Raw genomic sequence first — 14992 nt, forward strand, 5'->3', positions numbered from 1 at the left:
CGCGCGCCCCCCTTCTCTGAACCTCCTTAATTTTTGTTCGTTCACATCGTCAAAATCAGTCAGTATTGTGGCCATCAAGTCTAATTCGTCATGGCAGTGTGTACGCCTGAATTTTGTAAGGCTGCTTCCGTGTCCTTGAAGGCTAAGGAATTGCTACCTGTGTGCTTGAAGTCTAAGCAATTGCTAGCCATTAGTGTGCACCCTGAATTTCTGAATTCTGAATTGCTAGCCGCCAGTGTGTCTTTTGAAGGCTAAGGGAATTGCTAGCTGACACTTTTTTGTGTGTGTATGTTTCGTAGGGTCCTTGATGTTTGTATGCTCTGTTTTTATGTTGGTCCTTGAAGCGTCCACGGTAGAAATGCAAATACTGAACATATACAATTATTTTGGTTAATCTGCGGAATGGACAGAGCTTTGAGCCAAGATGTGGTCATCAGCTAGAAATGAAATGGGAGCTGGCATATTTTGTTTGTTTGTTCTTTTTGAATTGATGTTTCCATCCCCAGCTAGCAATGAATGCAGGAGGGTTAAGTGTGTTGCAGTTTTTGTTTTGTTCTCTTCATGAAAATTAGTCAGTATTTGTGGCCATCCAACTTGAAACTCTTTGTCGCAGTGTTCATCATGGAATCCTTTTTCAAAAGGCTAAGGGGAGGTGAGGGGCGGTAGGCGTTAGTTTATGCATGTAACTATGTATGATTTGTTCTCGTTAGATAATTTTTTCAGAGTTGACTCTCTAATTGAGTTGTAGCTAACATTTGTGTTGACTCTCTAATTGAGTTGTAGCTAACATTGTGTTTTTTATATTCAGAGAGTGTGACTCAGCAGTTAGTATTTAGTGAGGATTATCTTTTTATTTTTTTAGCAGTTTGATATCATATCCTTTATTTTTTTTGTAAGGGCTTCCTCAAGCTATTATGCCTAATGCTTTGTCTGCCCAACTATAAGTGCACCATTAGTGCAACATATATTTACAAGTAGATTTTTACATGCGTTCCACCCACTCTGTTTTGTCTGCGCACAAGCGAATAACATTGATGTCAAATGTATTCCTGAATAGCGACCAGTAACTCTACAAAATCACTTCAGCTAGCTGACAAATGAGGAGGATCAGTCAATGTTCAGATAGTTTGATACATCATTTTCAGTAATTTTCAGTAATCTGTTTTTTTCATCAGAGAATTGACCATCAGTCAATGTTCAAAGTTTTTCAAATCATGCGTGAATGCTTAGAGAAGATGGCTTCATCTTTTGTTTTTCCTTTCCGAGTAGTAGTCTCAGCTTTTTTAAATACTCGTTGTTTTGGTTTAATTAGTTTTTTAACTCAGTTTTTTATTGTGTGTTTTTTTAAACAGGAGGTTCTTAGCAAAGTTACTATTCCTGAGGCTTTGGAGTCAGACAACTACAGTCAACAAGATGACTCAGGGGATGATAGCATGAATGAACAAGAGGAGCAAACTATAGTTGATATGACAGAATCAGACGCATCAGACGGCATGCTGATCGATGGCCTGAGAACATTTGTAATTGTGCTCAGAACTAGAAGAAGCTATTCTTTCTTTTCTTTTTTTGTGTTGTTTTTCATAAGTTCGATTCTTTGACAGAAACTTTCCTTTATTTATACAGTTATAGAAGAGACAAGAGAGGAAGCTGGAGAGGAGTGCTTTGAAAGAAAAAAGGAAGAAAGTAACTTTGTGCTTTTTGTAGTTTTTTTCATTCTTATCATTTCTAAGCCATAACCAAAAATCTGTTGTAGAAAACAATACGCCTCAGTATTTTTAATGCTTGCTATTTGTTTTATTTCCAGAGGACAAGGGCAGAGAAAGGAAAAGCCAAACGGCACATTAACAAAGAAAGAGCACCTGCTTACAGCAGGTTCAGCATTGGATATTTCGTGAAGATTGTTGATGTTGTGTGCAAAAGCAATCACAGGATGGAGGTTGTGAGGGACGGTGGTTTTGGATACTTGCTTGAGCTAGATGATTGTTATGTTCCACGACCATTCGCACAGTGGGTCGCGGACAACATATCCACAAAAGATGAAACAATTGTACTTGACGGGAAATCAATTGCTCTCAACCCTGAAGCCGTATCATTAGTTCTTGGTATACCAGCAGGCGGAACAAAGATCAGAGTGCTAGACGAGGAGTGTGGGAAAGCAGAGTTCCTATCACTGTTTGGGCTAACAGAACTTCCATCCATAAGTTTCTTTGGGAACAAGCTTAGGAACGAAGAACTGCCTGACGATGTTTATCTTCGGTGCTTCTTGACTGTCGCACTAGCAACCTTCCTGTGTCCCACATCCAGCACAAAGCCAAGCACCAAATATTTGGGAGCACTTGTGGATGTGTCAAAGTCAAAAGATCTTGATTGGTGCTCTTTTGTCCATACATGGAATATCTCCTATGTCAAGAAGTACCAAACAGACAAGATGAAGCAGAAACGGATAACAACCACTTTGGGAGGCTGCATTTATCAGCTAGCAGTATGCGCCTTCTTTTTGTTTATATGAAACTTTTTGTTATTTTTTTTGTTCTCACCATGTCCAAGATGAAGCATAAACTTGTGGAAGAATATTATTTTATGAGCACTGTGTTCTCACCAAACATTCTCAAGGTTTCATTTTTTTTATTTTGCAGGTTCGGTGTCTAGACTTCAACAATTTTGGATCAATAACAATTCCACCAGCACTACCCAGGGTTTGTTTCTGGAAAGGACAAACCATTAAACATTTCAGTGATATGCTAATTGGGAAAGATGGATTATATGGAGCTCTTCAAGTAAATATCATACTCTGCTATATTTTTTTCTTCTGTTTTATGTGTATCTTTTGTTTCTTACATCAACTCCTATTTATGTTTGTTTATTGTTTATTTCCATTTTTTGTCAGATAAAAGATGAGGCAGAAACTTGTTATGCAGAAACTGACGGTGCATGGGCAAGCACCGCCAAGAACTCAAACATTCGAAAAGCTATACAAAGGGTCTTAGGCAACTCTTTTTCAGATAAGGTAAAATGCGTCAGACTTGATTGAGAAAACAACTTCAACAATCAAATTTAGCTATTTTGGCTTCTCCTTTTTTCTATATTTTTTGATTTGTTTTTATGGAATCTTTTTCTGCTTGTTAGATCAAAGAAGATATATTCCTCAATTTCCAGGAGCGCGTAAAAGATCAAAACCTGACGACATGTCTGATAGCAAAACAAGTGCTGCTGGATACTTTGAACATTGTCTCTTCTTCTTTTAATGGCTCTCAACATACAGAGAAGTTAGAGTCATCCGAGCACTTGTACATGCCATACAGAGAAGTTAGAGTTGATTCTAATGGGATTGAAATTGGCAGTGGTATGTTATTACATCATTTTTTTCTTCATTCTAATTCATGTTGTGTTTTCTGTAATCAGACCCCCACTATATTTGTGGCAGATCGAAGAGGCAGGAAGAAGAGAATGAAGACGAGTACACAGCAGTCAATAACTTCAACAAGTAAGGATGTATTGTTGCAAGATAAAATAAAGGTATTTTTGTTCTTTTGTTTAGTCTTTTTAAATCCACATTTTTAGTGTGTAATTTTCAGTTCATTTTTTCTGTACCAAATTATGACGATGACCATGGCCACACCTCCAGCAAAGCACACCTGAAGTTGACACACAAGGAGTCAAAGCTGAATTGTAACCAATACCGTGTAATGGTCTTATAAATGAGCACAAAGATCAAGATGAAATGGTTAGTTTCATATAAAATACACAAGATCTAATGTTTTTATCCTTTTTTCTTAATTTTTTGTTATTTAACATGCAACTCTGTAAACTAATTTGACAGGAAGTAAATTCTGAAATTGGTAAAGGATGTACACATACAGTTGGACAATCGGTGCGTGCTGAATGCATTGCACTGCAACAAGAAGCCCACAAGGTTATATATCATATGTTTCTTTTTTGTCAACACATTTTTTTTCTTTTTAGCCAGGTGCATATAACTCTGACACCAACCACTTCAGTATTTTTTGTTGTGTTGCAGGGAGAAAGCATGAACAAGGTTGGCCCTCCTAAACACAACCAAGACACAAATATGTTGGACGGACATAGAAACATCCTCGAGCACAGTGTCAATGCTTGTCATATTGAAATAGAAGCACCAGAGAAAAGCACTAGCCTGAACTACATGCTATTATCAGCTAGATTGGCAAAAGCAGTGATGAGCACGACATAAGTTAACAATTCAAAGGAAGTATCCACCAAAGATGTACAGACAACATTCACAGGGTTTCAACATAACATTGTTAACAACAATAAAACACAGGTACACCCCCTGAGGAATACATTCGACTTTTTCTTAGTGTCATCATTCAAAGACGTTGTTCTGTCTGTTCTTTTTTGTATAGACCAACTGAACCTGTGTTTCTTCTATGAACATAGCATTGCATTGACACTAGTACCATGGAGCAACAAAATGAGAAGCAAGCAGCGGTGTCTGAATGTGTGGAACATCAAAACAACATTGACAAAGATGTTTTTCCAGGTAAAAACTTTCACACATTTCAGCCCCACGACAAAATCACTCCTGAGCATGTCTTTCTTTTTCTAAGATTTTTTGACTTGCTTTTGTTTCTTCATTTACTTGATTTTTGTTCATTTGTTTTCAGATCGAAACACTATGAATAATGTCAGCAATTACAAGAAGCACGTTGAACTTGATATAGATATCAACATAGCACTATCAAACAGTACTGCCTACATTTCTTCATTTTTCTATTTTTGATCAGACAGTATTTTTGTCTTTTTTGCATGTTTGCTGGCATCAATCCATTTCTCATTTGTTTTGTGCCTTTTTTCCTTTTTTCTTCTTCTTTTACATGACAACGGGATAGACGATAAGCAAGAACATGTCAAAGAGTTACAGGACACTTTGCATCCATTAGATATTGCAAGGCAAAAGTACTTCTTCACAGATGATGCGACACCTAGCTACAGAATTCTTCCAGACCATGATGATTGTGGGAATCAAATAACAGAGCCAGAATTGTGGCGCCCATTAGAGATGAACTCGGAAGACTATAATGCTCAAATAGAGGTAATTGTTTCTCCATAGCCCTTATTGCCTTTTTTTAGTTGTCATTTTTCTTACACACCCAGTTATATTTCTACAATTGTAGGAAGCAAAGAAAAAATATCCATGAAATACAAGCAAGGATGGCATCGAAGGACACACCCCGCAGGTACAAGCAAGGATGGCATCTTTTGCCTAGTGCACAAGTTCCTGTGATTCACCTAAAATTTCCTACAACCAATCTCCAACAGTTTTTGTTTTTTCATCTTTTTTGTATGTCTTTTCATAGGATGAGCAAGAAGCGCAAGGAGATTCCTCCATATAGTGTGCGCAGAGACAGCCTGTGTCCACAGGCATTTGCAAGTATAGAGACTTTCTTCCACAGTTTGAAGAAAAGGATGGCATCATCGACTTGGTATGTCTTTTTTTTGAAAAAAATTATCTTCGTTTCTCGCTTTCTCTTTTTCTGTTTTCTAATTCTCCTTAGTTTTTCCTGTGTTTCATTATAAAATACAACAAAACAATTTTTTCAGACATCGCCTGTTGCACGCATGTCACACACTTGGGACAGAGCAACAACATGCTACTCCCCAATGGGCAAATGGGACAGTGAGAACGATGAAAGTGCTACACACAAGTACAAGAAGGTATGACCATTTTTTTGTTATGTTTCTTATGTTCTTGTTTCCTCTATTTTTTTAGTTTTTTTATAAATTCTGGCTCTTTTTTAAATGTGTGTCAGTCTGCCCTCTAAAAGTGTGTTTTCGGTTTCTTTTTTGATTGGTTGCTAAACACGTCCTCTCAACATTATTTGCCATTTTGCAGAGATATTCAACAACAGCAATTTTAGGGAAAAGGCTTTTTTCAGATGAGTTTGATGAAAATGATGAACAAGAAGGCACTAAACACCAACCAATCCCTGTAAGTGACTACCTACATGTAAATTTGTTGAACAACTTTCTTTTTTATGTAGCTCTTTTTGACACCTCCTTCTCTGCAGCATCATCTTATTTTTTGCTGTCACACACACTAATCATAAATTGTGTGTGTTTATGATTTTTTGTAGGTGTCTCCGGATGTTCAAATTTTGGGGGAGAAATCATTCAATGGTTCATGCTCTAGTATGGTAAACACGACGGACAATTTATACAACATGAAGCTATCATTAGGCACTTCATCAAGTGGTAAAGAGAATTTGCCTCCAAAAAGGATAACACACCCAAGCAAGTGGCTCTCCTCACCATATGATCACAATGAGAGAGGACCTCTTCAGCCACATGAGATAGAGCTACACAGGGGCATAGTGGCACTAAGCAAAGTTGAACCTCACAGAAGGTTTTTTTTCTACACTCACATTTTTCCACTTTTTCCCCGTGATTAAATGGTTTTTGTTTTTTTGTTGCCTTCATTAACAATACTGGTTCTCAACCACCTGCAGCAAAGTGGTTGTGTTGATTGACAAAACAACCCTTTTCCTTGGACAACTTGGTGATTCATTTGGTGCGACTAGTCACGTCGAAGCATATGTTTTCAACGTTTTTTGTCAGATGCTCTTTCGAGAGAATCATCCAAGGAGATCAAAAACACACTACTTCTTCACTACACTAGGTGTAAGTACAAATAAATTTAATATCCAAGCACAACTCAACATATTTTCAACAGAGGGTTTTTTTGTACAACACTTTTTCTGGACTTCTTGGGTGGAAGATCAATAATTAATTTTCGTTCTTTTTCACAAATCAGGATTATTTTCTTGAAAATTGGAAATCTGAAGAAGGAAGGAGGGAAATGAAGAGAAAAGCACTTAGAAACTTCAATGGAGCTGGGAAAGCATTGCCTCTACACGAAAGTGATCGTGTATGCTTCTTTACACCAAACTATATTAATTTTTTATTTTTTGGGTTTTTATTATCCTTTTGTTTTTAATTTGTTGCAATCAAATTGTGTGTCCAAAAAATGCAGATCTTCTTTCCGTCAGTTCATGCCGAGCACTGGTTCTTGTTCGTTGTTGACATTATAGCAAGAAAGTTTGTCTTCCTAGATTCTTATTATGAAGGGAACACACCATTCCACATCGGGATCAGAGATTTGATGGTTAAAAACATTTTTTTCTAATCTTTTCTTTTTTTCTTATTTTTTCTCTAGATAAACAATTTCATAAAAACATGGGAAGATTCCAATCTGAGAGGAATGGGTTTCACAAAGTTTGGTGTAGAGTACCCAAACATGCCAAAGCAAATAGGAAGGTAAAACCTAGCTATTTCGTGTAAACATAAATTCAGAAGTACTGTTTGTTTTTCATTTTTTTATTATTTGATCTTTATTTAATTTTTTGTTGTTAAATTTTATGCAAAAAAAACAGCGATGCTTGTGGGATTTTTGCTCTTAACTGGATGCAAACGTGGGCTTCGCGAAATCCTCTGCAGCGACAGTTCACGATGAACGACGTAGTAGACGCAAGGGTCAGATTTGCTGTTGACATTCTGTTTAGTATTCACAACACATAGGATCAAGGCAAAAAACTCATCAAGAACTTCATGGTAAATTGTTATGTTTTGTACTTCTTCCATTCAAGCATAGTTTTTTCTTCTTTTTTTAGCAATTTGATTTGTGATACATAATTGTTTATCTTTTTCTCCTGTCTTTCCAATTTTTCTGTGTATTTCTTTTTGCGTTTGCCACTGTAAACAAAGTTACTTTTGTTTATCGTCTGTCATTTTGAGGTTACTAACTAGTTCTTTTTTTGTACTTCTTCAGAAGGTTAAGCAGCCAACCAAGCACAACATTTTCTGTAATGCATGGAGGAATACTACAAGAAGGTCTTTTAGCAAGATGATCAAAAACAATCACAAAAGTCAACATCACAAAGTGTCCGGTGTACATGGAGGAACGATATGATTTTCTTTTTCTGTTGAAAGGGAATCCAAGTTGTATAGCAGTGTCATAGAAACTGGTCATTAACCAGAAAACAATTCAGAATGTCTCATGTTGTTTTCAGATCAATATCGAAACATCGTTTTTTGAGTGTTCTTTTCTAAACTTTTTTATTCTTTTAAGTTTGATTATTTTCAGTATCCCTCTTTTTTCTAATATTTTCATGTCGTCTGTAGCGGCACTAACGAGAACATTTTGTTGCGCCTGTTCTCTACTTTGGTGCAGGATTTCAAAATTCTTTTGCGCATGAAATGTACTTTCTACAGCGCAATCGAAAAAGTAGATGAAAAAATTCAAGGAACCTACTATGTTAAGGTCAGTGTTGCTACTAGTACAACTGAAATTTATAACTTATGCATTTACTAAAACAGTACCAAAAGTGCTATCATCCATCAACAATCATAGTTCCTTCATGTTTTTTGTTCAGTGCCACAACAAACAACCAAAAACTTGAGTGAATTTACATTTTTTCAGTCATCACTTGCATATTTTCGCCTTCTTGAACTTCCAGTACACAAATTTTTATTTTTCTTTTCTTGCCTTCTTCCTCGGGTTTGCACCAGCTGGTCCCTTGCCTGTAGATGTGCCAGATGAGCCTACAAATTTTTTTCATCAAAATGAATAAAATGAACTACAAGTTCTTTTTTGTAATGCTGGAAAAACTAGGTAACACCAAAATAGAAAAGTTTTTGATGCAAAACTTGAGGTCTGTTTGCGGATGACTTTTTCTTTCTGGGCCAAATTGATATCTTCAGTACTTGCAGTACAAGAACTTTTATAATGACCAGGCTTCCCACACCGACTGCATGTGACTTTCTGTTTAGATGCTAAACTTTCCATGAAAGTTTTGTAACGTCCTTTTTGTGGACGCCCTTTTGACACTGCAACATCAGGATCTTGAAGTTTGTCTCCATAGCCATTAGGATGCGGTGCTGCATCAGTCTCTGTTGTGTCCTTGTCAACATTTGCTTGCTGCGCTTCTACAAGTTCATCCTCTTTAGTCATCTCATCCAACCTTTGTTGCACCCTTTCACATTCTGCTACAACATACAGATATTTTCTGTTTGTTGATGCACCGTCTGAGGCCATCTCATTGAGCCTGTTGGATAGCAGGGTATACCTTAAGTGTTGACTTCCAGCAGTTAGTTCCAAAGGAACAATGAAATGGATGTCCCGTATGTCCTTTGTATTTTTTGGCCTCCACCTTTCTATGTAATATTTTTCTAGAAGCACAGACATGTTGAGATGAGAAAGTACTCTCAAGACATGGCAACACACAATGCCATCTTTCTGAAATTTCCCACAGATACAACTGAACAACTGTTCCTGCAAGTTCACAATCACAACAAATCTTCGTGTTCTGAAATCCTTTTCAGCTAGCATTGGTGTCTTGTAGACTTCATATTTCACATTTCTCTCAACCTCTTCAACATGCAAATTCAGCACAAACTTTATCTGTTTTTGGAATCTGTAAAATATCTTTCTATTGTACATTTTTGCAGCTTGTATCTCGAGCTCACTTCGTGCCCAGAATGTCGGCGAAGTCGTTCTTGTGATAGAGTCTTGCTCCCTCTCCTTATCTTGTATGGTTTCTGAAATCTTCTGGTACTCTTGGAGGAAGCTGATCACATTGTGGGTTGATGTGATGTTGTCCTTGAAAATGGCGTTGGTGCCTTCACTACGCGCAGTAGAGTGAATGAAGGGGAAGAACTCCATCTTGAAATAGACAGGGACAAACCTTTTCCTTTTCTTCCACATGATTTGGAAATACTTCACATGCCCAATGTTGTATTTTTGAATCATCTCTGTCCACAATTGCTCAAACTCAGCCACTGTCAGAGAGTTGTGAATGATGTCACTGAAATCATCATGCAGTGTTTTATTTGCTGCAAAAGTCCTAGTACATTTTTCCTCGGCCTACTTCTTAATATGAAACAAACATCGCCTATGGCAGATATGCGGGAAAACTAAAGGGATAGCTGTCTTCATCCCAGCATCCTCGTCTGTTATGATTGTGGACGGTGATTTCCCACCCATGCAATGTAAGAATGTCTCAAACAACCATTGAAAGGTGTCAGCTGTTTCATTCTCTATGATTGAGCAAGCGAACAAACAGTTCTGCCCATGTCCTATGACACCAACAAAGGGAGCAAATGGGAGGTTGTATCTGTTTGTCTTGAATGTTGTGTCGAAGCTGAGGCAGTCTCCGTACAGCTCATACATTTTCCTAGAATACCCGTCAGCCCAGAAAATGCACAAAACTTTACTTGCGTCATCAGAGACTTTACTTGTTTTGAACGCATAGTAAAATTGTGGATCTTCAGCTTGCCTCTTCCTGAAATATGTGAGCACCTGCATCATGTCATTTTGATTGCTCTCTTTAACAATGGTTGTTCTAACATTGCTCACATGCTTTTTGGTGTAAGGAGTGTTCCCGCCTCTCAAGTAACTTAGGATTGCTATTATTTGTCTTGTTGGTAGCTTCACAACATTGAAAGTTCGGATTAGGAGTTTCTCCTCTTCTGTCATGTAGTTATGAGAACGAAGGTATTTCACTTCTGTGTGAGGACTCAAATCATGGTTGTGCTATAGGTTTATGGTTGTTATCACCCACTTCTCATCCTTCTTGGTGACAATGAGCTGAGCTTTACACCCTGCTATTGCGATGGTGTTTGCTTTTTTATTCCTTGCATTGCGATAGGGCTCTTGTCCTGTCTTCTGTTGCCTTGTGTCACGTCGTTTCTTCTTCCTATTCTCTTGTTCTTCTGCATCAATTACTTTTCCTGACCGATTGCACTTGAAAGTTACCCGAGTTGCTGCACTGCCTCCTTGTTTCTTGCCACAATAGCGAGATGCTTTGATCACAGAAAAACTAGCAATTGAGGCGTACTCATTGTAAAAGTTGTAAGTTGCATCATCCGTATCAAAGACCATGTCCACATGGGGTACGTGATGACTGCGCACTTCTTGGCTAGCACTCTGAGCAGCTTCTATACTGTCATTTTCAAGGAATATCAGTATATCTTCCTGTGTTAATTTTTGAACTTCGCCAGCTGCACCACTGTTCTCTTGTTCTCCAGCAGTTGTAACAGTAATCTCAGAGGCTTTTTGCAACAACGCTGGAGAAATATCATCCTCGGAATCAGAATCATTGTCAGAAGGAATCTCATTTGATACCATAGAGCCGTTTTTGTTTCCTCCTGCTTCTGTCTACATTTCATTGTCCCAGTTCAAATCATTCAAGCTTTCTGAAAAACGGTTGTCAACAAAAGGTTCAAGCTCCATATCATGTTGGTCATCAACTTGAGATGTTTGCTGAGCTCCACCCCCAGTGTGTGCTTGGAATGGATCTTCTGAAGATCTACTGTATCGCCCAGTTATCATGTACATATCATTCTGTAGAGAGAGTTTTTTTATAGTTATACACAGTAGTCAAACAATTTTTATTCAGGGGACATAGACACAAGTTTAAGAAGGAAAAAACATACCTCAGTACGAACAAGGCGATCTTCTTGCGATTGTGAGGATGCATATCTAGCACCCTGAAAATTAAAACATCTCTAGTTACTTTTCTTTGTTTTGATGTTTTTTTGTTTTTGGTTTATTTTTGTAAGTTAATACAGTTTTTATCTACGACAAGCAAACAGGAGTATGTTACTAGAGAACCTCTTCTTCAGCAGCAAGTAGGAGTTGCATGTATGACATGGGAGCTTCATAAGCGACTTTGTTTGCCTGCATGATTATTTTTTGCGAATTTCTTGTAAAACAATCGTACTAGAATTTCTCTTTTTTTCTTCCATTTTTCTCTACACTGTAAACACTTACAGGGGGTTGGAGCGCAGTAGACGCTTGGTTGGACTCACCCACTGAAGTATGTGCACCCAGGTTCAGAGGGAAGTTTGCCTGCACAAAGAAGTTTTAACATTCAGATAAATGTCTACTGACAATTTCGAAAGCAAATGTTTTTTTTTTGCAAAGAGCCCAGAAATACCTGTGTATTGCCTTGACTATTGAAGATATCATACATAGGTGCACTCACTGGAATGTTCAGGGCATTCCCTTGTGTTCTGTTAATAGAAGCACGAGGAAGCATCTGATTTTGCATCCAGGGGTGTGTATGATGCAGCCCTTGGTTCCAAGCACCAGAATTCATACACTGTTGCTGCTGGCTATTTTGCCCCCCTGTGTTTTTATGTTTTCCACATAATAGTACAAAAGATCAGACATCAAATTTATGTAACCAAATAACCAGAATAGTGCAAGCAAGATTCAGATGTTCATTAATTTTTGATTTGCTTTTTGTTTGTAGCCACTAACCTGAGAACCAAACAGAGAAGCTCCATAAGCATCAACAACAGCTGCATATGAAGGATGTTGTCAGGTATATGAAGGATGCAGCACCTAGAACAGAGACAAGAATCCTAGATCTAGAGAGAGGAGAGGCGTGCATACCCTGGTGAGTGCTTTGTGCCCTCCTAGATCTCTTATTCCATCCATGTTTTCTTTTCTCTTCTCTCTCTCCTCCTTGCTTCTTCTTGCCTTCTTCGACCATATTAGCTTCCTTCCTCTGCTCACATTGCCATTATGGAGGGGAAAGGTGTGTGGCGGCTGGGGCTGGAGGAGGAAGGAGGAGGAGTGGGTGGGTTGGGCTGAGGGTTTGTGATTTTCGTGGATGGGGGCTGGGGGCATGTGCTGCGATCAGGAGAAGAACAGGGAGGAACAAAAAGCAACGCAGCTTTTTTGCTCCTGTACAGCGGGGCCCGGGCTTTTTTCGCTTTTTCTCTTGTCCTTTTTTCTCTTTTAGTCAAAAAAGCCCAACAAGGACAATCAAAACAAACAACCCAAAAAGGCTCACAACCCACAAACAACAACAGAGCAAAGGGCCTGTATTGGATTTGGCCCAATTGGGCTCTGTGCGGGGGAGAGAGGAGCCTGGCTCGGAGCCTGCCAGGCGATCGGGCTGAGACAAATAGTGGACGACGTCATCACCACGTCATTCGACTGAGACCAATCTATTTCTCATTCGAATGAGTTCCACTGCGGGGGGGTCGTCGGCGCCCAGCTCGGTCGCCATCGCCTTCAAGGTAGTCGCCCCCGTGTCTTCCTCCTCTGATCCACCTCCACCAATTCAAACAGTGGCACACAAAAAAATGGACAGAGTAAATTTGTCGGTGTGGATAATTATGAGAGATCCGTTGGTGCTTTGAGATATTGCAGAAAACCCCCTGGGAAAACTTAAAAACAATTACAGAAATGATGCTTCCCTCCCCTAGTAGCAAAAAACCTTCTTGTTTGTAGTTTGAACTAGCAAGTAGGCAGTGAGGAAAAACTTCAAAACTTTGCGAGACAAAAAAAAGACAAAATAAATTGGAACATTGACAACAAACTTAAAAAAATTGAGTTAAAAAAACAAGTTATTGTAGAGCTATTTGAGCTGTTACAAAAAGTTAATGGTCAACTTGCAATAAAAAGTCCACCATGGATGCATGGGACACTCGAGCACGACTTTTTCCGCCTATCAGGCTCGTGCGTGCTGACAAAAAAACATCGGTGTCTTTCTTGTACAAACAGCCAAGAAATTGCCCGCCATGCTAGAGTCATTTATCTATGCAAAAAGAGAGCATGCACGAACGGCATCTTGGAGCCTGTTTGCCATCAATGATAGCCTAATACTTATGAAGGTCACCAACAAAAAAACTGTCCACTACAAAACCACGCTCTAAAAAGTTCAGAAATGCTATGGTGCTCTGAATCTAACAAATTAAAACTCCTCGCCGGATGGTCGGCTTACAACTAGGGACCCTCGACAAATACACACACTCCCCTTAGTTGCGAGTCAAAAGGTCAACATGGAAGTAGGGGAACCAACAAACACACACACACCTCCTAGTTGTGAGTCGATGGTCGACATCCAACTGGGGACCCTCGACAAAGACACACACACACACACACACACACACACTCTCCCTATTTGCGAGACGGTTATTGACACGCAACTGGGGATCCTCAACAAACACAAACACCCTTAGTTGTGAGTCAATGCTCGGCTTGCAACTCGGTGCCACGGCAAAAACATACACACCACTAGTTGCGAGTCGATAGTCGCCATGCAATTGGGGACGCTCGACAAAACACACACTCCCCGTAGTTGCGAGTCGATGGTGGACATGCAACTGCGGGCCCTCGACAAAACACACACACCCTTAGTTGCGAGTCGATGCTCGACTTGCAACTAGGGACCCTCAAAAAACACACACACTCCAGTTGCGAGTTGATGGTGGACATGCAAGTGGGGACCCTCGACAAAAACACACACCCCCGTAGTTGCGAGTCAAAAAAGCTCGACATGGGACTAGGATCTCTCGACAAACACACACATGCCCCTAGTTGTGAGTTGATGATCGGTATGCAACTGGGGACCCTCGACAAACACACACACACACACACTCCCCCCTAGTTGCGAGACGGTTATTGACACGAAACTAGGGACCCTCGACAAACACAAACACTCTTAGTTGTGAGTCGATGCTCGGCTTGCAAGTAGGTACCACGACAAACACATACACACCACTAGTTGTGAATCGATGGGCGGCATGCAACTGGGGGCCCCAAGAAAACACACACTCCCCGTAGTTGCGAGTCAATGTTCGGTTTGCAACCGGGGGCCCTCAACAAAACACAAACAACCTTAGTTGCGAGTCGATGCTCGACTTGCAACTCGGTGCCACGACAAAAACATACACACCACTAGTTGTGAGTCGATGGTCGCCATGCAACTGGGGACGCTCAACAAACACACACTCCTCGTAGTTGCGAGTCGATGGTTGACATGCAACTGGGGGCCCTCGACAAAACACAAACAACCTTAGTTGCGAGTCGATGCTCGACTTGCAACTAGGAACCCTCGAGAAACACACACACTCCAGTTGCGAGTCGATGGTGGACATGCAAGTGGGGACCCTCGTCAAACACACACACACCCCTTAGTTGCGAGTCAAAAAAGCTCGACAT

General features: G+C 39.6%; 1 protein-coding gene and 1 long non-coding RNA gene across 7 annotated transcripts in view; one reads left to right on the top strand and one right to left on the bottom strand.

Moving 5' to 3' along the window:
* Positions 1–8071, top strand: part of LOC123063621 (uncharacterized) — an 8598-nt gene extending 527 nt beyond the window's left edge. Inside the window, exons 2-25 of one of the 6 annotated variants that reach the window (XM_044487491.1) lie at positions 1353–1520; positions 1624–1683; positions 1805–2482; positions 2637–2777; positions 2888–3007; positions 3127–3343; positions 3425–3516; positions 3626–3724; positions 3821–3913; positions 3999–4300; positions 4417–4519; positions 4644–4724; positions 4869–5071; positions 5154–5216; positions 5337–5462; positions 5581–5694; positions 5873–5968; positions 6114–6382; positions 6486–6657; positions 6791–6904; positions 7010–7074; positions 7193–7293; positions 7410–7587; positions 7805–8071. In XM_044487491.1, coding sequence (XP_044343426.1) covers positions 1931–2482; positions 2637–2777; positions 2888–3007; positions 3127–3343; positions 3425–3516; positions 3626–3673 — 1170 coding nt within the window. In that variant the 5' untranslated portion in view covers positions 1353–1520; positions 1624–1683; positions 1805–1930 and the 3' untranslated portion in view covers positions 3674–3724; positions 3821–3913; positions 3999–4300; ... (12 more) ...; positions 7410–7587; positions 7805–8071. Of the gene's footprint in view, positions 1–1352; positions 1521–1623; positions 2483–2636; positions 2778–2887; positions 3008–3126; positions 3344–3424; positions 3517–3625; positions 3725–3820; positions 3914–3998; positions 4301–4416; positions 4520–4643; positions 4725–4793; positions 5072–5153; positions 5217–5336; positions 5463–5580; positions 5695–5872; positions 5969–6113; positions 6383–6485; positions 6658–6790; positions 6905–7009; positions 7294–7409; positions 7588–7804 lie in introns of those variants that run through there. The other 5 variants (XM_044487490.1, XM_044487494.1, XM_044487493.1 and 2 more) reach the window with 5 other exon arrangements.
* Positions 8072–11972: 3901 nt separating this feature from the next.
* LOC123059588 (uncharacterized) lies at positions 11973–12650 on the bottom strand. Its single transcript, XR_006427485.1, has 3 exons — positions 12434–12650; positions 12299–12339; positions 11973–12163 (listed from the first exon to the last, which is right to left on the bottom strand). It is a non-coding gene; the product is annotated as an uncharacterized lncRNA (long non-coding RNA).
* Positions 12651–14992: the final 2342 nt, after the last annotated feature.

The sequence above is a fragment of the Triticum aestivum genome, chromosome 3A, assembly GCF_018294505.1.
Source record: "Triticum aestivum cultivar Chinese Spring chromosome 3A, IWGSC CS RefSeq v2.1, whole genome shotgun sequence".
NCBI lineage: Eukaryota > Viridiplantae > Streptophyta > Magnoliopsida > Poales > Poaceae > Triticum > Triticum aestivum.